The sequence below is a fragment of the Pogoniulus pusillus genome, chromosome 6 (genome assembly GCF_015220805.1).
Source record: "Pogoniulus pusillus isolate bPogPus1 chromosome 6, bPogPus1.pri, whole genome shotgun sequence".
NCBI classification, from domain to species: Eukaryota; Metazoa; Chordata; class Aves; order Piciformes; family Lybiidae; genus Pogoniulus; species Pogoniulus pusillus.
This window is the reverse complement of record NC_087269.1, coordinates 37898721-37920871: the sequence shown is the minus strand read 5'-3', so window position 1 is coordinate 37920871 and position 22151 is coordinate 37898721. Positions and strand designations below refer to the sequence as shown.

At 40.3% G+C, this 22151-nt stretch overlaps 1 protein-coding gene across 1 annotated transcript in view; it reads left to right on the top strand.

The window, feature by feature from the left end:
- Positions 1 to 5431: 5431 nt before the first annotated feature.
- DHX32 (DEAH-box helicase 32 (putative)) overlaps positions 5432 to 22151 on the top strand; it is a 32816-nt gene continuing 16096 nt past the window's right edge. Inside the window, exons 1-6 of the mRNA XM_064145298.1 lie at positions 5432 to 5701; positions 9678 to 9871; positions 12376 to 12748; positions 15247 to 15492; positions 18715 to 18814; positions 18926 to 19084. Of these exons, the coding sequence (XP_064001368.1) occupies positions 5432 to 5701; positions 9678 to 9871; positions 12376 to 12748; positions 15247 to 15492; positions 18715 to 18814; positions 18926 to 19084 (1342 nt within the window). The remainder of the gene's footprint in view (positions 5702 to 9677; positions 9872 to 12375; positions 12749 to 15246; positions 15493 to 18714; positions 18815 to 18925; positions 19085 to 22151) is intronic.

Here is a 22151-nt window from a genome sequence, read left to right as displayed (position 1 = left end):
CAGAAAGAAAGAAAGAAAGAAAGAAAGAAAGAAAGAAAGAAAGAAAGAAAGAAAGAAAGAAAGAAAGAAAACCCTCATGCTTATCAGACAAGGCAAAATCCAGGCAGCTAGAGCTTTGCTCAGCAGGTGGAACAACTGCAGTATTAATATGAACCTACTACCTGTTACTCCGTCAGGACACAACACCAGGTCCTTCTAGAAGCACTTCTCAGGTTTCAGTGGTACAGTAATCACAGGATATTAGGGATTGGAAGGGATCCAAGGAGATCATCAAGTCCAACCCCTCGTATATAAATCTTATATATGGCATTGTAGAATTATGTTGGTTGGAAGAGACTTTTAAGACTATCAAGCCCAACTGTTAACCAACACTGGTAAACGTCGTGGTGACCTGGCAAAGAAAAAGAGACATCACTAATTAAAATTGCTCATGCTTATGATTTGGGATGGGTGGGATATTGGCCAAAATCTTGAATTGCACATTAATTTTTCACCTTTTAAAAGCAAAAGTTGCTTAACCTTTATGTCAGTCTGTCACAAACTCTGTGTAATCCATCAGCAGAAACAAAACACAAGTGGTGCCCATTTATCTCCAAAGTGCAAAGTGACTGTGCTGAAACAGTAAAACAGCTTCTGACCATTAATGACTCCATGTGAAAGAGAATATTTCCTTGATTTGAACCTTTCAGTGTTAAATTAATCTGAAACCATCCTCTCAAGTCACTAGGTATAAGGCTGCACTTCCTCTTCTTAATAGATTTGACATTTGAAAAGATTATGCTTTTTTATTCATTTCAATATTGTCAAATATGGAAAAAATATAGAATGATTTTAACCAAATTCCTATTTCAATTCACAATTTAGAGAGAAGGGAGGAAAAAAAATCCTCAAAAGGTGTTTTAGGTACTTTTCATTCACTTCCATATAAATGTGAAAGTGAAGAATCTCAAAATCAAGCTAAAATATTTCTTGTACCTACACAGTTTTGGCCCAAACCCCATAACATTCTCATTCACTACTGAGAAAACAGTGAGTTCAACCCAGGTTTTTTATTTGCTGACTTGAAATGCTTTGTTCTAACCCAATCCATCACTGACTGTCAGCATGTTTAGGACCAGTAACGCAAAACTAGTAATATTTTACCAGCCAACAAAACCTTAAGTAGAAATTAAAGCACAATAGAGGTGTGACTTGTCTGTACTGCTAGTGTCTGTCTCATAAGATGGAAATTCTCTATTTTAGTTTTACAGTTTGCTCAATAAACAGTAATATAGTTACAGTGTAACCAAGGTTAAATGCTTCTGTCAGTAGGCCAACAGAGAAGCTAACAGAGTTTTCAAATAAGGGTTTTGTTTGTCCTCTGTTGGCCAGGCACCAAGTTCTCATATTCATAGCAACCAAAAAAAGAAAGAATTAAAAATTCTGCACAGGCTATTAAAGTGTCATTTTTAGGAGTAGGACTCCATAAATCACAGTGAAGTTCTCACCTCCAGGTTCTACTAGTGTTTGGCTCTGCCGCCCCCCTCAATCACCTCCAGTAGGTTTATGTATGCAGGTTCCTGGCTCAGCTTTTATTGTATACAAGGAGACCCCTGTCACCATCCCCTGTCCTACATCTATCACAGGAAAGCTCTTTAGTGAGGATTTAATGTGGCCCAAAATCTAGCTATTGCTCAGCCTTCCTACTTGCAACACCTGCCTTGGCAAGCTCTCTGCCCCATGGTATTGGGGATGGTGAGCTGCTGGTCCAGAAGATAGCCTGGTCTCCTTACCCTGGATAATTTTGTGGTCCTGGAGTCCCACAGCTGAGGCCACCAGCCTCAGGATCATGGAAACCATAAATAGCTTGGCAAGGTAATTCAGTCCCAAGCTACCTGTTTAGGTAAAAGCAAAGAACAACTCCTTCTAGATGCCATCTGCTTTCCAAACTACATAAGCTCCATGCAACCCTTGGTTGGTCTCTTTAAGAAAATTAGAGCTCAGACAGAGCTCCTGGTTGGAAGACCAGGCATTGTACCAGGCACAAAGCTAGAAATCTGTTACCAGCTGTAATGTCAAAAGGGAAAAACAGCAACACCTTCAGGACAAATGTAATTCAAGGTTAGGAACAGCTCCTCCACTTCCAGCTGCAAAAATGTAGCTCCACATCCTGGTGGACATACATGAGTGCTGGAGGGGTTTGGCATCAGAAGATATTGTGCTGGAAAATCAGATGGGAAGAGAAAATGTTCCTAACAGCATCTGCTGGTTCTCATCTAACAAGAACAAACTATAATTTTGCATTCTAAAATGTGATATATTTTAGGCTTCATTTGCTTCATCACAAAGTACATTTAATCTGAAACCCCCTATTTAAACAACAGTCTTGGTGGGGGAAGGGGAAAAGAAGTGCCACCCTGAAATTCCCATTGCTGTTGCAAAACATTGCTGCCAACATGGAGAAAGAAAAATGGAACAGAGAAGAAAGAACTCTGTAATGCCATCGGTATCGGAAATCCAAATTCTGTTGAAATTGCACACAGAAAATCCTCCTCCATTGAAAGACTTAATAGCAAAGCTGCAAAGAGTACCTATATATTAAGAAGGCTTTATTAAAGACCCAGAACATGTTATGTGGCATTTACTGCTTTCCTACAGCGTATTATCAGCAGCACTTGCACAATAACAGATGATTTCAATCAACAGCAAAGTTCTCATTGATATATTTGAAAGCAGCCTCTACCCTAATTTACTAAACGCACTCATCTGCAGTGAGTGTTTCTCTTCTTTATTAGAATTGATTAAATCCTGAATTGTGTTAAAAAGTGAATCTTGGGAATTCTTAAGGGCATGCTATGATGATGGCAATCAGAAGAGACAATCGAGAAGCCATATCAGAAAAGGGTGCAACCCTCCAAAGGGAAGAAGAGATCCAGCAAAATAGCAAAGACAAAGACCGACCAAGAGCAGCTGCATCAAATGGTCAACAGAATAGTCCAAAGTAGGTGGAGGACACAACAGAAAGACATCATGAAGTCAAAATCAAGGACTAAAAGAGGCAAGATCAGAAATTAGTACTCTGGCATGTTGAGTAGCAAAGAGCCACTGCTTGGATGTCTTAATTTGCAAAGGCAATGCTCAATCATGCTCCTATCCCAGTGTTTGGCTGTGTTCATTAGGCTCCGGCACTGCCAGAGAAGCTGTTGGGCTGATGATCCAAGAAGAAAGAGGCTCAAAGTACTTAATCATCTACCTGGATGAAGGTCAGGACAAAGCATTTATATGGCTTATTTTAGCAAAGATAAATAATGAAAACTTGTTAACAGTCCATTCTGTTTAAACATTCTCACAAAAAGGGTTGTTAGTTTTATAATCTTTGGGTTTCAAACAGTAAACATTCTTCTTGATGTGGTAGCATTGAAACTTGCTCTCTTCCATTACAGGTACCAAAAAGGGAGAATGAAACAAATTCTGTGGTATGACTATTCAAATTTGTTCAATGAACCAGGAAATATTGGTGTCCAATTCTTAATGCTTTGAAGTCTAGCCTGCACTGGAGGAAAGCACAGATCACACACTGCTACAGCTGCAAAGCCTGCGAAAGACAAGTGAAATGCCAGACAACAACAATTCACCTGTTTGCTTCATGCTGTCTGAAACTGAATTTCACCCAAAAAATCCTCTATGGGATTGCAATCTCAGTATCCTCATGGTATTTATGTCGAATTGATTGATTTCAACCACAGTTAGAGAGGCAGAGATCTCAATGGCAGTGAGTTTGCAACAATAAATAGGGAAAGACATCGTCTGCATCTGCACTTCTTGTTGTAGTGCCCCACAACAAATAGGAAAGAAAACACAAAATCAGACAGACCATTCCATAGCAAGAGAAACCATTAGATACCAATGCATCCACCAAGTGATTTTCAAGTTCAGCTGAATGTGACCTAATTCAGTGTTACCAAGCGTGAAATCTGGACTCGCGTCATCTTCACAGATATCATGGTATGTCCTCACTTGTCCCTGTGGTAGTCAAAAGCATATTTTGCAGTACTGTAATGCCAGAGAGTGGGCAGATATGTCACCTGGTTCTTTTGCCTTTCAGAGATACTTCTCCATAAGATCATACTTGGTTCTGGCCCTCAAATTGGGCAGTCTGTCAGTCTTTGCTGCCAGCCGCTCTAAGTGCCAATAATCAGCCTGGGTTTGTGTGCAGCATATAATTAGACTTATCTCATTTGGATTGAGATATTCAAACTGGCAAACAAAAGGTTTTCTTTTACTTCTCTTTGTTGGCTTTCTATGCTGCTGTCATCAGACGAGGCATTAAGAGCACTGTAGCAAATATGGTCCAAAGCTGTGAAATAATAATTTGTAACAAGAGGCAACAACTTCCATTATATTCCTTAGTGCAGAAAAAGCTTGGTACAAAGGAAAACATACCACAGTTGTGCTCAGAGACTGTTCATCATGACACTATCAGTATCATTGCTCAACAGGACACTTGCCTCTGGAGCTAAAACAAAAAAATGTAATTTAATATTTGTGCTACAATATAGATCAGTCAAGATTAGGAGACTCTGTTTTGTTATTTTGGAGTCCTAAGAGTTGGAGTTACTTTATGTCAGTAATTTTTTCTTCCCCCATCTTTCAAGGCCAGTTCTGGTGCCCTTGAAGGATTAGAATTGGCATCACTCTGCTTTTTTTTTAATGTATCAAGTATATTTGCAGCAAAAGCTGTTAAAGCCTTGCAAGATTTCCAAGTTAATGCACAGAATATATAACAAGACTCTTTACTACTCTGGGTTTCCAAAGCACCACAAACAACACACTAAATACACTGGCTGCTCCCAATGGATGCTTCCAAGCAGCAGTTATGTCCCGTTAACTGGATGGGACTTGCAGCCCCTGCACTGTTTTTCCTGCACCCAGGGGTGAAGCTCATTGTGCTGGGATTAGCCAACCACATGACCATCTCTGCAATCACAATAGTCACTCCCTAGCCTCCTATTCACAGCAGCTGGGAGTGATAAAGGTCAGACTCAGCGTGCTCTTTCCCAACTATTCTCCAGCCTGGTCAGGCTGGAGACAAGAGCAAACAGTGCTCTGGTACTCATGATCTGGGTTTAATATGCTGCCGAAGTGTAAAAGCTTCTGTTTAACAGCTTTTGGGTTAATCACTGCATTTTTGAAGACTTTGGATGATCTTTTAAATACGTTTTCTTGAGGCTCGTTCACATTGCTAAACTACTACAAGCCTGACAAAGAGATCACAAAGGCACCAGATGAACCCCAAAACTGAACTTTGAAACTGAAGAGCTGGGAAATACTAATCCTGAAGCAAGGAGAAATGGACTTCCCCAGGTTTAGGGGGCCTGAATGACCAATCAGTGCACAAAAGTCTCCTTCCATTACCAATGTGTGGTTGCTGGGAATAACACATGTCAGGAAAATGGAGTTTTTAACCTTTTCTCCAGAGATCCACTGCTTCTCAGAATTACTTGACTGCAGCGATGGTGATGAAGAAGAAATACTAGTATGTGGAGAAGACTTAGAGCTTAACCCTTTTGATGGCTTGCCCTACTCTTCCCGTTACTACAAACTTATGAAAGAAAGAGAAGACCTTCCAGTATGGAAAGAGAAATATACTTTCATGGAAAGCTTGCTTCATAATCAAGTCGTGATCGTGTCAGGAGATGCTAAGACCGGCAAGAGCTCCCAGGTCAGTATAACATATTTGGTTGGGGGTATATTTATTACTTTTACAACATTTCATGTTTTACTTCTCAGAGTTACTATTATTACTTTGCTAATATTGCATATTTTTGAAGCAGAAAAATATTTTTTTTGCCCTAACTTGACTGTTCACTGCAGTTGCCCCTTACTTACATTAGGCACATCAAAATCATAGGATGATAGGATGTTAGGGTTTGGAAGGGACCCAAAGAGATCACCGAGTCCAATCCCCCTGCAAGAGCAGGGCAATACCATCTAACACAGGTCACAGAGGAACACATCCAGACAGGCCTTGAAAGGCTCCAGACAAGGGACTCCACCACCTCCAAGGGGAGCCTGTTCCAGTGCTCTGGGACCCTTACAGTAAAGAAGTTTCCCCTTGTGTTGAGGCAGAACCTCTTTTGCTGCAACTTACACCCACTGCTCCTTGTCCTATCCCAGGGAACAAGTGAGCAGAGCCTGCCCCCCACCTCCTGGCAGCCTTCATATACTTATAAACATTTATCAAATCCCCTCTAAGTCTTCTTTTCTCCAGACTAAGCAGCCCCAGGTCCCTCAGCCTCTCCTCATAAGCCATGCCCTCCTGTCCCCTAATCATCCTCATAGCCCTCTGCTGGACCCTCTCCAGCAGATCCCTGTCCCTCTTAAACTGGGGAGCCCAAAACTGAACACAGTATTCAAGATGAGGTCTCACCAGAGCAGAGTAGAGAGGGAGTTATACTAGTCCCTGGTTTCTGTTAGGAGAGGGCTGTTGATATGCTGAGCACTATATGCAGTAGAACAACATCCATCTGCGGTGGAGGCACACCATAGTTGCACTGAGTTTAGCAGTTCTCAGTGTAGGAACAGATGTACAGCCATCTGTTGTAATTTGGAGCATTACACCTGGAGAGGGAAACTGAAATACATAAAGTGAATAAAGATTGATGCAGTCAAACAGAGATTTTTAAGCACATGTCTATGCACACATTTAACTAACTTTTTAATATACTCACAGACAATTGACACTTATTTCATGTGTTTATCTGTTTTGACTATTACAAGCCATTTTTACTTGGTCAATGATGCTTTTTTTGGGCTTCAGGGTAAATAGAGCGCCCAAGAGTAACACTTCCCAGACTGTATTTGTGTGACAGTGTCATAAACAATAAACAAAAATCACAACTACAAGTGTCTTTTGTGTGAAATACTAAACATGCAAATATCAAGCCCTCTCCAAGTACTGAAGATCACACACATTAACCAGCCGTCCCTGGGGCTGTTCAAGGCAAGACTGGACGTGGCACTTGGTGCCATGGTCTAGCCTTGAGCTCTGTGGTAAAGGGTTGGACTTGATGATCTGTGAGGTCTCTTCCAATCCTAATAATACTGTGATAAAGTTCAGAATCAGAAAACCCTAAAAAATCCTGCATTCAATATTATGGTATCTACCAGTGTGTACATTTTTGCTTTGTTTGTATCACAACATCAGCTCTGCCCCACCCCTGGAACAATTCTAGGTGAGCTTGATCAGGCTTCTGAGCAACCTGATCTAGCTGATCATGTCCCTGCTGACTGTAGGGGATTGGACTAGATTACCTTTAAAAGTCCTTCCAACTCAAACCATTCTAGCATTTGTACTTGAAAACCTATCAAATATATCCTTTCAAATGTATTACAGAGTGCAGCAGCTAAAATCCTTCCTTTCTGAAATTACAAGTGCATTTCCATTTTCTTCAGTGAGGTCAAGCCTAAGTATAATAACTTGAGGAGTTATTTCAGATTGCTTTAGTATTTTATCAATAAATCATTCCTTCTACAGTTGGCTGGCTGATATTTTGTTCATTTGGAGAATTTTACTGCTTTCTCCTTAATAATGACTGAACTGTCACTTTACCCTGTTTTTGTCCATTGTCACACTGAACACTCAGTGGAAATGGTGAACTCTGCAATGACTGTGTCAGATTTCAATGCATATTCTTACTTGGAAAGTGTGGTTTAGTTCTGATTAGTGCTATACCAGGAAAGAAATACAAAGAAATACAGTGGCTGGCAGGCAGGTCACATGAGAAGGTGAAAAAAATTCTTAAGGAATGAAGGATTGGAATCAGCAGGGCTGTTCTCAGGGAGAAGTAATGATCTTTCCCTTATTTCTGCCAAGAGTAAATGTTTGTTTTCTCCAAAACTACACAATTATTTTACAGAACTCAGGTTAAAAGACACCACTGAAGATAAAATCTCAGCTGACTCTAAACACCCAATTATCCACTAGGACTACCAAATCCAGTTGTGACTGTATATAATCTAAGTCTGTTAGCCCAGGAAGCAGAGAAGAATTTTGAAGCAAGTACTATAAGGCAAAATATCATTGTTTATAACTGGGATCAGGAGAAAACTTTCCTCCAGATAAAGCTGTCGGACAATCACTGTTGCAGGGCATCACATATCTGCTAGAGATTTTGATGCTGGGCATTACTAGAGATCATGTATTGAACTAGAGACATCAATTTTCTGTGTTCCTGTAAAAAGGATACACACCCACCTGGTGGCTGGAATCCTTCTTGGAGTGCAAAGTCTTTACTTTCTCTTATAGGCTGTCATTTATTGAGAATAAATTTCATGTAATGGTAAGCTACTTGCTAAGGAATGTTATCTTTTTCAATTGTCCTTAGGTTTAATAAGCTGTAACACATTGCTGGCTGCTCTTTAAACAGAAACATAAAAAACTCTACAGAAATAAATGATATGCAGCTGATGCACCTAGTGTGTGTAGGTTAACTGAAAACTAAGGCTTCCACTAAAATAATATTTACAGTGTAATTTCACTTTCTCATGACAATAACAAATTGTTATTCTTTTCTAGTGTTGCTTTTCCACTGTAAACATATGGAGAGCTACTGCATAAGCTTCTAGAGTAGTTCAGTTTCAGTTATCTTAGTTTACAGAGTAATTAATTTGATATTTGATATTCACTGTGGCATTTGCCACTTTGAAACCCTCTTCTTCCTGAGACATGTTTCTCATATTGTACTGGTTTGAGGCTAAATGGAATATTTTAATGAGACAAAATTGATTATAGGCTGTGAAAAGAAAACCATGGTGATGACTAATTCACTCATAGGTTTGCTGAGACATATAAAAGCAAAGACACAAACACAGATAAGGCAGTCAGTGTTTCTCCCTGGCTTCTGCCATATTAACTGCTTCCATCTGGATCTGTGTAAACCAACTAATCATTTTCCTTCTAACCCCTCTTGCCAATTCTTCCAACTCACCCTGCACATAAGGCAGACTCTGGGATAATGGAGAAGGGTTGGAAAGAAGGTGGAAGGGTAGTTGGGAGCCCCTCCTGGGCACTCTGATTTTTGGGAGGGTTGTTGTGTTTCTGTATTATTTTAACTTGTATATATCTGTATACAGCTGCAGGTATCTGTAATATATATTGTAAATATCTGCTTGTATATTGTACTAAGCTGTGAATATAAAGCTTCATTCCTTAACTTCAAAGCAGCTGAGTCTAGTCTGGGTGAATTCATTTGGGGGGGGGGGGGGAGTGGAGGAGCAGGTAACTGAGAACCAGTAGATGTATCACACACCTGAAGATGATATCACACTGGCAGGTTTACTATCAAGCCAGTTGAGAAGCCCCCAGTATTAAAGCTATGGGATCTACCAGCAGATGCTTATGGATGACACAACCAGTATTACCTGTTCCCCAGGGACTAATTCTGTCCTTTCTGCAATATATTCAAATTAATTTGAGTTCAGTCAAGAAATTCCCAGGAATTCTAGCCAATTGCTCCAGCTCTTGACTACTTAACAGATTCTGGGTCTTGATGGTTATCAAGGCAGATAATTTGTGTGAGGTGCACTTCATCTGTCAATAAGCAGCAGGTGCTCAGGTTGACTCAGTTCTTCCACACTACCTGAAGAGGATTACATTCTCTGCCAAATACCAAATCCATCTGTTCTCTGAGTTACAGATTCCTCAGTGGTGTGCTGAGTATTGCCTTTCCATGCGCTACCAACACGGGGTAGTTGTGTGCACACAAGTACACAAGCAGACCGCGGTGTGGCTGGCTCTGCGCGTAGCTGATGAGATGGACGTCAATGTTGGCCATGAAGTGGGGTATTTCATTCCATTTGAAAGCTGCTGTACAACAGAAACCATCCTGAGGTTTGTCTGTTTGGTTTTCAACTCCTCCTAATTAATTTGTAGCTTACATTTCCTTGCCAAGTGCAAACATTTACAGCAGACATCACTCCAGTCCTTAGGTATTCATTGCAGCACTTTACCACGGTCAGGAAGAGAACTAACATTGCCATAACTGCCTCAGATTTTCAGATACAGTGTAACAACAAAAGAAAACCAACACTGCTTTATAAAATTATGTATAATATTTTAAAACGCAGATTCTGGGGATTTTGTGAAAGGCCTGAAGGAGATATTCTTGAGGAGAAGGATTTGGGGGTGTTAATTGATTAAAAAAATCAACATCAGCAGGTAATGGGAAGCTCAGAATGCAACTGTGTCCTGGGCTGCAGGATGAGGGAGATGATTCTCCCCCTCTACTCTGCTTTTTTGAGACCCCACCTGGAATACTGTGTGCAATTTTGCCCCCCCCCCCCCAACACAAGAGGGACATGGATCTGTTGGAGCAGGTCCAGAGGATGGCCATGAGGACAAGGTCTGGAGAACTTCCCCTACAGGGACAGGCTGCAGGACTTGGGCCTGTTTAGCCTAGAGAAGAGAAGGCTCCAAGGAGATGTTACAGCAGCCTTCCGGTACCTGAAAAGAGCCTACAAGAAAGCTGGGGAAGGACTTTTTACAAGGGCTTGTAGAGACAGGACAACAGGGAATGGACTGAAGCTGGAAGAGGGTAGATTTAGGCTGGAGATAAAGAAGAAATTCTTTACAGTGAGAGTGTGAGACACTGAAATATGTTGCCTCAGAGAAACTGTGGATGCCCTGGAAGTGTTCAAGGCCAGGCAGGATGGGACTTTGAACAAACTGGCCTAGTGGAAGTTGTCCCTGCACTGTCAGGGGAGTTGGAACTAGATGATATTTAGGTCTCTTCCGACCCAAATTATGCTATGATTATGTGCTAAATTGTAGTAAAGAAGTAAGTGAGCATGGTTATCATCTGTGCAAAACTTCATTAAGCACCTCACCAACCTCTGGATCATTCTTTTCTTTTCCCTGTTTTCCAGCACAGGAATGCTCATTACCAAAAGTGAATGTGGGATAATCTATCACAAAGTAAAGCTGGAATTTAAGAGCAAGCAAAAATCATGGCTGCAAAAGGGTATATTCAGTAACAAAAGGGGAAATAAATATTTAGAATCATAGAATCAAGCAGGTTGGAAGAGACCTCCAAGATCAGCCAGTCCAACCTAGCACCCAGCCCTAGCCAGTCAAATAGACCATGGCACTAAGTGCCTCAGCCAGGCTTCTCTTGAACACCTCCAAGGACGGTGACTCCACCACCTCCCTGGGCAGACCATTCCAATGCCAAATCACTTTCTCTGTGAACAATTTCCTCCTAACATCCAGCCTATGCTTCCCCCAGCTCAACTTGAGACTGTGTCCCCTTCTTCTGTTGCTGGTTGTCTGGCAGAAGAGACCAATCCCCACCTGGCTACAACCTCCCTTCAGGTAGTTGTAGACAGCAATGAGGTCACCCCTGAGCCTCCTCTTCTGCAGGCCAAACAACCCCAGCTCCCTCAGCCTCTGCTCATAGGGTTTGTGTTCCAGGCCCCTCACCAGCTTTGTCGCCTTTCTCTGGCCATGTTCCAGCACCTCAACATCTCTCTTGAATTGAGGAGCCCAGAACTGAACACAGTACTCAAGGTGTGGAGGATATTTTAAGAAATAAGAAATGCACTTAAATATAGGCAGATCTTGAGCCTCTGTTGAAGTTAGGAGACTTACTTTCTCTTGGTCCTTTAACATGGCAAGGCACAATCAATCTAAATCAAAATCCTCTTTCCCAGTCAATCGGTCTCAGTGAGGAAAAGGTTACTCAGCGAACCTGAAATTGAGTCCAGACACTCTTCCTTTTGCATGTCCTTTCTCTTTCATGGAGAATTCTAAACCTCATCCTGCAGCACATCTTCCTGAGAGGGAGACAAATTCTGTCCTTACACATTAACAATTGATTCAAGAATTCAAAGTTCTGCTGAGCAACACATCAAAAAATATCATTTAAAAGCCTTTCAGTAGCAGGGATAATAAAGATAAAAGTGAGGAGGGCTTCATGGCATGATTTCATCTCACATCTTGTTTCTGGCACTGCCTCAAGTGCATACATACATCCTGCCATTATCTAGAAATATTAGTGACTAGCTCAAGAACTGGTGCTAGCATGCAATATGATTAGCTAGTTTGGGAGACGAAAGGCAATATCAGTTATGATTCCAGGGCAGAAGTATTTCTTCTTTTCTCCAGAGCATCCTTCCACTCGGAGTGCATTTAGTGTTGTTGAATTACACTGAGTTTCTAGCTACTAGGAGGATTGAAATGTGTGGTTGAGACTGTGGTATTGTCCACAAAATAGGCTCTCTACTCTTAACAAATCCTCCTTGTAGAAGAGAGAACCAAGTTGTCCCCAGGACCCTGAATTAATTTCTTACAATCAAGTTCCAAGAAACTTTGTGGAGTTCTCTGTTGATATGTTGCAGATACTGTACAGATGACATGCTACAAAGGGAAATGATGTCTACTCCTCTTCTGACCTATTATGGTGTTATCATCTTGGATGATGTGCATGAAAGAACCATTGCAACAGATGCCTTACTTGGCCTTCTTAAAAATGTCTTGATATCAAGACCAGAACTGAGGCTGGTAATACTCACTGCACCTCACATGTCCAGCAAACTGCAGAATTATTATGGCAGCATCCCCTTCATAAGAGTGGAAAACAAACACCATGCAGAAGTTGTATACTCTTGCAGCATTCAGAAGGACCACTTTCTGTCTGCACTGAGACTGCTCTTTGAGATACACCACACAAAAGAGAAGGGCAACATCGTGATCTTCCTGGCCTGTGAACAAGTAAGTTATTACCCAATTCAGATATTTCTGATTTGAATCAAGAAATTATTTACATCTGTGTTTATATGTGAACTATAAATAACTTGTTGCCAATATCTAAGACACCAGACACTGCCACCATGTTGTAACATTTCATACAATCACAGAGTCATTTTGGTTGTAAAAGACCTCTAGGATCACCAAGTCCAACTGTTATCTAACTCTTCCAAGGCTGATGCTAAACCATGTCCCTCAGCACCACATCTCTGCATCTTTTAAATACCTCCAGAGATGAGGATTCAACCACCTCCCTGGACAGCCTGTTTGAAAACCACTTCAGTGAAGAAGTTTCTTCTGATATCCAATCTAGACTTCCCCTGCTGAAACTTGACTCCATTTCCTCTCATTCTGCCACTTGTTACTAGGGAGAAGAGGCTGACCTCCATCTGGCTCCAGCTTCCTTTCTGGTAGTTGTAGAGAGCAAGACAGTCTCATTTCAGCCTCCTTTTCTCCAAGCTAAACAACCTCAGTTCCCTCAGCTGCTCATCACAAGACCTGTTCTTAAGACCCTTCACCAATTTCAGTGCTTTCCTCTGGACATGCTCCAGAACTTAAATGTTCTTCTGCTAAAAAAAAAATATTTGAAGTACAATTCCCACACAATACAAAAATAATAATATTTTTCTTGATAAAATTTCCAAGCTCTCTCTCCCACAAAGAAAATATCATTCATTGTGTCCTGCTATTGCACAGTTCCCATTCCATGCACTCCTGCTTCACTGCAATTTAAAGGTTCTTATTGCTAATGGCTCACTGTGCCCCAGCACTCAGCTGTCTTTTAAACTGGACAAAAACATGCATAGACTAAGAACATTAAGATTTATGTGTTGTCTTGGTGCCAGCCCTGCTGTTAGGTGCCACTGTCATATCTTTGTAATCATTTTTATCGAGTACTTTCAGCCTTTAACTATTCTGACTGTAGTGGCACTCTCAGACAGATGCTCCATCTGGTTTTCAATGTTGAAAATGCCTGCAAATAAACATGGGGTGGGGGAGGAGGGCAGGGGAAAAAAAAGATCACAGCAGTTTTCAAGCTGAGGAAGTCTATAAATTGTTTTTGTGTACCTTTAAAAATAATCATTCTCGATACAAATGAATCTATATTAAAATATATAAATCTCTTCTATTTATAAATATTTTATGTTTATAAAATTACCCCAAAAATCCTTTTTATAATTAATATTTGACCCCTGAGTTTAGGGCTGTTTTAAAGGTGATATTCCATTAGTAGTGTGCAGGAACATTTGATTGACTTTAAGTCTTCAGAGATTTTATTATTTAAGGGGGGGAACCTAACCAACCATCAAAAACCAATAAAAACCTTTACAATACTTATATCTTCTTAAACATAATAATTAAGGTAAAGTAGGGAGATTTTTGCACACTTTGATTTTTCCAATGTATTTTAATTAGACTAAGACCATCACAATACCTTCGAAAGTGAGCCAAACAGGGGCTCTGCCATTTTAGCCCTTCTCATGATGGGGCTAGTAGGGACTGGAGAAGGTGATTTGCTTGATCTGCTCCGATTCCAGGAGCAGTTCTTGACCTTGGCCATCAATGCAGGTTTCTTTATTGCCAACTTCAGGATGCACCATGAAAGGCTACCTCCCAGAGGACACTGCCATGTGCATAACTTTGGTTCCAGCAAAAGTGAAAACATTTTAGAAGTCATAGAATCAACCAGGTTGGAAGAGACCTCCAAGATCATCCAGTCCAACCTAGCACCCAGCCCTAGCCAGTCAACTAGACCATGGCACTAAGTGCCTCAGCCAGGCTTTTCTTGAACATCTCCAGGGATGGTGCCTCCACCACCTCCCTGGGCAGCCCATTCCAATGCCAATCACTCTCTCTGTGAGGAGCTTCCTCCTAACATCCAGCCTATACTTCCCCTGGCACAGCTTGAGACTGTGTCCCCTTGTTCTGTTGCTGTTTGCCTGGGAGAAGAGACCAACCCCCACTTGGCTACCCGTGGGGTATCTGAGCATCTACTACAGCATTAGCAGCCCTACACACACAAACAAATTATCACCAAACTATTTAGTACTAAACCACTCATGTGGATACATCCTAAATGCCCTACACACATGAAACTTAGTAACAATAATTTCTCAGCCTTGCTATTCCTCTGCTCTATTTTTGCACATCTGCTTTGCCATAGAGGTGGGTTTGGAGAAAATTAAAGCTAGAGAGGACTATTTTGAAAACTGCAGAAGAGAAAAAGACTTTTCAAAAATCATCCCAGCTTTTGCCTTGCCTATAGTTAGTTAACAGACCCAGCAAATCCTCATACATCATTCCATTCCCTTTTTTTCCCCTCTTGAATTGTTAACGATGTAAGGCTTGAGTGTTGTCATAGCTTGATACGTTTTAGAGCTAAAAAAGTTGCTTTCAAATCAGATATTGATATTTGGTGTTCATACTCATGAGGAAATAAATTTTCTTTCTCCTGATTACAGGACATTGAAAAAGCTTACCAAATGATCAGACAGGAGCAGTCTAATTTAAACCCTGACCTTGGAGAACTTGTTCCAGTGCCTTTATACCCCACAAAGCAAGAGCTTATTCCTAAAGTCAACCAAGACAAACAGAAATGCTGCAAAAAATATAGAAGAAAAGTGCTACTCACCACAAGCTTTGGAGAATCTTTGATTTGGATTAAAAATGTAACTTTTGTTATTGATGTTGGTGTGGAGAGAAGAAAGGTCAGTGAAATACACAGGAGTCAGTATACAAAAAAATTAACTATGCATAAGGGTTGTTTTCAGGGTGAGGGAATGGAAAATCTGCAGCTAAAAGATGGGTGCAAATAGTTTCTAGAGGATGAAATATTTGTTTATGTTTTCATAAATCAGATTCCACAATTTTAACACTCAAATTAACAGAATTTAAATAACTTACAAGGTATTATATGTGAAAACCAAGAAAGAAAACACAATTACTTCCTAAATTCAAGCATAAACCACAATTTTCAAGACCAAAGCCAGACAGACAGTCCCAGCTGAAACTGCCACTCATTTGGGCACCAAACCAATGCCATTTCACTAGAAAACCATATTTTACCTTGTAATTACCTCTTCAGTATCTTATACATAGAGCAAAATATAATCATTTCTTGGTTACCTATTGGCAGATTACCTGGATTAGGAGATTAATCTCAGCCCTTGTTTAGCAATTCAGTAAGCAGATGAATGCCACAGATCATATAACATAAAGAGATGCTCCCACAGGGGATTATTCCTTTTTACAGCTGCTTGTGCTCCTTCTGGGTATGTGCTTCCATTCAAGCATCTCAAAACACTGCATCTTATCAAATTAATCTCTGACTTTTTGTCTGTCCTCAATTCTCCTCCAACCCATCATGGGAAGGACTAGTGCAGCCCCAAGCACTTCTCTCATTTCTTTCACGTACACAAAACCGATGTCCTAAATAATGAGTGACTGTAGGAACAAGTCATAACATGCATTGGAAAGCTGCACTTCTACAGGCTCTGTAGCTGTCCTACGTGTTTTGCTAGTCAAAATAACCCCAGTAAGAGGCAAAAGAAATAATATAATAGAGTTTCTTTCAGTAATGGAGAATGAAATCACCAAATTGAAGTTAAGTGTTCCTAAAATTTTGGGTCAGGGCTCATTAATCCTTGATAAGCCTTGAAGTAGTTTCAGGCAAAAGCCTGGGAACTCCCATCACCTTTCATTTTCACTCCAGAAAACTCTGTTTAAAGCTGTCATTTTGAAAGGTTCTTATGAGGAGGTTTACATGACTTGGCCTCAAGTCAAGCCAAAAATAATTGTCATACTTTCCTGTGAAATGAGCAAAAGCCTAGAAGCAGCTTTCAGTTAGGTCATGCACAACTTATTTCTGAAACTAGAGTTGTCCTGGATGACAGATATGAATCTTGCTTCCAAGACAAACTGCAGCCCAAAGTAAAAATCAGAGCTTCTAGACTTCTGTGAATCATAGAGTGGTTTGGGTCGGAAAGAACCTTAAAGCTCATCTAGTTCCAACCTCCTTTTGTGACTCAGAAATATGAAGCAATGTGAACCAAATCAGTTTCAGCACAGTCCTGATGACCATCAAAACCACCTCTATCAATTTTTACCCCTTCATTCAATTATTCATTCCTAACAGCTGAATTTTAGTCCTCTCATATTCATTCCTCAGCAGCTCCAGTTCACAAAATATACAGCTGAAAGTCAGTTGAACATAGAAGGCACAAGCAAAGCTTTATGCAGAAAAAGAAAAAATCCAATATAAATGTTGGCAGCTGGGATGTATCATAAATTTACCTAGAGGAAAAGAAGTTTGTCCCCTGCACTGAGGCACATTTTATAGAATCACCTGGCTGGAAAAAACTTAAGATCATCAAGTTCAGACATAAGCAGACTGTCCTGCTTTTTCTCTTTTTTAACTAAATCCCTGCTTAAACTACAGTTGATTCAGATGATACGCCTGGAAATATGTCTTCTCCAAATATTAGAAGGCTTGCCATGTACTTCAGAAATTTATGAGCTCCTAATTTTCATCAAAATCACAGAATTGAAGCATGGTAGAGGTTGGAAGGGACATCTGGAGATCATCTAGTCAAAACCTCTCTGCTAAAGCAGGGTCACCCACAGCAGGTTTCCCAGGATCACAATGTCCAGGTGGGTTTGAAATCTCTCCAGAGAAGGAGACTCCACAACCTCTCTGAGCAGTGTGTTCCAAGGTCCCAGCACCCTCTCAAGAGAGAAGCTTTTCCTTAAGTTTAGGTGGAACCTCCTGCATTCCATCAATACAGATGATATGAAATGATGACTTTGCGTAACTCTTTGGCTATTATCTATCAACGGATGTATCAATCAAGCTCAGAAGGAGTCACAGGACCTGTTGTAGTAGCTTCTTTATTCCATCACAGTCACCCTCTGGTATGGAATGTGCTTCAAATTCAATGTTCACTTCCTATGAAGAAGAAAATAAAAATCAAGCAGAGTTGGCAAGAACATGGCCTAGTTGACTGGATAGGGCTGGGTCCTAGGTTGGACTGGATCCTGGAGGTCTCTTCCAACCTGGTTGATTCTATTGATTCTAAGAAACTAGAACTAAATTCCCTGCTAAAGCAGGGTCACTCATGGCATTTTGTCCAGGGTCACAACATCCAAGTGGGTTTGGAATCCCTCCAGAGAAGGAGACTCCACAACCCTTCTGGGCAGCCTGCTCCAGGGCTTCAGCACCCTCACAGCAAAGAAGTTTTCCCTCACGTTCAGAGGGAAACTTCTTTGTTCCAGTTTGTGCCCATTGCCCCTGTCTCAGGGTACTACTGACAAGAATCTGGCCCCGTTCTCTTTGACACCTTTCCTTTAGCTATTGATCAGATCCCCTCTCAGTCTGCTCTTCTTCAGGCTAAACAGTCCCAGGTCTCTCAGCCTCTCCTCCTCAGAGAGATGCTTCAGTTCCCTCAGCATCTTTGTAGCCCTAAATATGACTAAAATAGAAAATGGGGCACTGTACCACTATGTTACAGTCCTTATCTCCTGTACCTTATTGACAGATTTCAGTCTTAAGACAAACAATGGAAGACATAGAACAAAGTATTGTCAGACAATGTTGGGATTCTGCAACTGGAATAAATAAATAATCTCTTTTTTTGGATGCTTTTCTTGATAATATTGTAGATATACATTGTGTGCTTTAGTAAGGTACATTTCTTCAGGAAAAAAGATATTTATTTTGTGCTGTACTTACAGTGTTACTGCAGTGTGTCTGTCAATTTATCACAGTGCTGACTGCTCTCATTTCCAAGCTGATGAAATACGTAATAGAAAAATAAATGAAACTGTTGCTACACTTTCTGTAAAATGACCTAGACAAAAATTCAATACAGACCATTAGTATTTTTGTAGTCTTCAGTAACTTATCTGATGCTTAATATCTCTTTCATTTAAAGGTGTACAATCCTAGAATCAGAGCAGACTCTGTTATAACGCAGCCCATCAGCAAAAGTCAAGCAGAGATGCATAAACAAATTCTGGGCATGTCTTCATCAGGTAGAATTATTAGCTCAAAATTTAAATCCATTAGCTCAAATTATTAACAGAATCAATGTGACAAAGCAAAAATACATAAATGAAAGGAAATTTTCCTGAAATCTCTTCCAGGAAAACTTTTCTGCTTGTATCCTGAAGAATTTACACACAAAGAAATGAAAGAACATCTGCCAGCCAAGATACAGGAGTCAAACCTGACTAGCATGGTTCTCTTTCTCAAGAGGATGAATATAGCAGGCTTTGGACACTGTGACTTTATAACCAGGCCAGGTAATGACAAAGTACCCATTTTCTATGTATTTATTATTATTACTATTGCAGTTATTTAAAGGTTGAGTTGGTCCTGTTATGCAAAGCTCTGTTTTTTACTGAAGAACTTGTAATAATATTGACACTGCCTTTACTCCTTACCCGCCTGAACAGTTCACAATGCAGTAGCTGCACTTAGGAAAAATGACATCATCTGTGAACTATTTGCTTTGTAAAAGATGATAAAGTATCTGAATGGAAGCAGAATTATTAAAAAAAAAAAAAATCAATATGGCAAATGTCTTCTCATTTAGGGTTGGTATTATTTTGCTGGAGCCCACAAAGAAAAGTTGTGTCGCCTTGTACAAGGCATCCTACAGATAGCTAACAAAATATATTCATTTAATCAGAAGTTTACAGCCAAAATATGAACTGCTTCTTTTAGGAGATATATTTAGAGGAAATCAGCTTTCTTCCCTGCATCTTCCACCTCAAATTTACAATAAGCTGTTACTTAAGGACAATAATTATATAACAACCCTGAATAAGCTTTCAGTACTACACAGGGAATACTCTGAATTTTGAGGTAAGAGTGTGAAGAAAGTGGCTGCTTGCTCATTTTTCTGACTTCATATCTTAGAGCTTTTTCTACAGAAGGATATTCTTTGTCTGATCCTACCAAAACCCCCCAATTCTGCTGATGACTACCCTTAAAATGAGGGCAACAGAACTGATTTCATCATTTTGGGAATCACATGACCTCCTTAGTAGCTTCATTTACAATACATTTCAATTACAAATAGGAAGAAATTTTATGTTATCCTCTTTTTCTTCATGCACAGACAGGAAATAAGAATCATCACTTGTCTTCTACATGTTGCACACTGTAAATAACCAGTGATAAAGAACTTAATTCCCACTGTTGGATGTTTTGATATACTGTAAGTGAGATATCTAAGAATAATTTACTCTACTTTTCCCTTTTCTGCCTGCTCACCAGAAATACGCCTTGAGAGGGTCATTTTTGTTGCACCTAGGAAATCTTCATGGGAAATGGTTGTGGAATACAGTTGGCTTCCACTCAAATATAGGAGTACTTTAGTTTTAAAATATATTCTAAAACATACTAATGTTGTACTGGATATGAAGCAAGTCGTCCTTGAACTGCAGAATAAATTAGTGAAGTTACATTAGGAAAAGCACTCTGCAGTTTTTTGATTTAAAGGCATAATGGAGACAATTGCTATTCAGAGAGAATGAAATGCTGGAGGCAATTAAGGCTTTTACAGATGCAGAGATTCTAAGTTTTGTCTGTATTTTTGAGACAGTGGAGCTGAAGAAAGCAGCCTGATGATGTGTACAAAATTGTAAAGGCATTGGATGAGCTTATCAAATATGGGAAAGGTTTTGGCTAGCTAGATCAAAAGTGTAAGGTCAAGGTAATGAAAGGTTTGAGGAGTTACTAAAAGAGTGTGAGGAATGCTACACAAGCTATTTGAACAAAGAAAGAAAATCCTGAAAGCACTGTAGAGGGTCCACTGAATGGAGATGAGAAAGTCTGCACAATTTCCTGGTCTCCTTCCCATCTTAAGACCTCACACAACTGAACATTTCAAACATTGCTTTAATTGTCTAGCACAGCTTTTTCCTTTATCCTAGGATGGATCACATTAGCTTTCTTTGCCTTAGGGCTTTCTTTTTCCAACTTCTGAGTGGGCAACAAACCTCTCCTCTGCTAACACTTAGGTTATATCCCTACCACAGCTCCCCAGAGATAACTATAAAGCTCATAGTCTCAGAATGCAGACAGTTTGAAGTACCTGCTGTGAAATACATTTGTCTGAAAGAAACAGGACTATTGATGTTAGCAGATTTGTAAGGAGAGTGTGATGGTTTGAGTGTTCCCTGCCCCCCCACACTTTGGACATCACCCAGACTAGACTCATCCGGCTCTGGAAATTTGAATGAAGCTTATATTTACAGCTTAGCAGAATATACAAGCAGAGATTTACAGTATATACAGTTATAGACAGAAATAGACAAGGTAAAAGGTAATACAGAAACACAACAGCCCTCCCAGAAACCTGAGTTGCTCCCCACCACCTTTCCACCTTCTCCCCCCCATCTCTACCTTACCCCAGTCCCAAGGAAGAATGGAGGTTTGGCCAGAGGGTTAGAAAGTAAAGTGGATTAATCAGAGAAACAGCAGAGAGGCTAGAGAGAAATGCAGCTCAGGCAATGCCCCAAGAAGAAGTGGGAACAATTCACTTATCTATGTTTGGATTCTTGTTCTTATACCTCCCAGCAAGCCTATGAGCAAAGTAGACATCAGCACTGTAATCTAATCCTTCTCACCAAAACATTCTAGCTAGCTGCAAACTAGCACAGAGAGTTAGTTATTGCACTAGACCAACTTACAGAATTCAAAACGCATGTCAAGCTTTCAAGCACATGGCATGTGCCAAAACCACCCTGGCCTTGAATACCTCTAGGGAGGGGAAGTCTGTAACCTCCCTAGATGACCTCTTCCAGTGTCACAACACCCTTACTGTAAAGAATTTCTTTCTGACATCCTCATTCCCTGGACAAGAGGTAGAGACCACACAGGAGATAAGTAAAGAAACAAAAATTACATCAGTAAAACAGTTCACTTGTGCTCAACAGCAACATGCACAAGTGGCTTTTCTGCTGCTCTTTGAGGAAAAAGAAAAGCCTGGGTTAACTCTGACTCACTATTGCATTACAAAAGCAACAAATATGTCAGGCTGACAGCTGTGGCATTTAATTCATGCTGTAAAAGAGACAAACAAATGCATCAGACTTGAGACACTTTTCAGAGTTCATGAGCCATCTGAAAATGTATTTGGCACTGCAGTTCTGAAGTGCACTCTGAACTTCTGTGCCATGCTAACAGGGATGTGTTTACACTTTTGTCAGTTAATCTGCTATATCTTTACTGTGTTCTTTAATGGGACAAAGAACTCGTTTCCCACAGAGTGCAGCACCATTATAGAATGTTGTAAATCACTGGAAAATCCTTATTTAAACTATGTAAATCAGCATAAACCCACATAAAATTTCTGCAAGG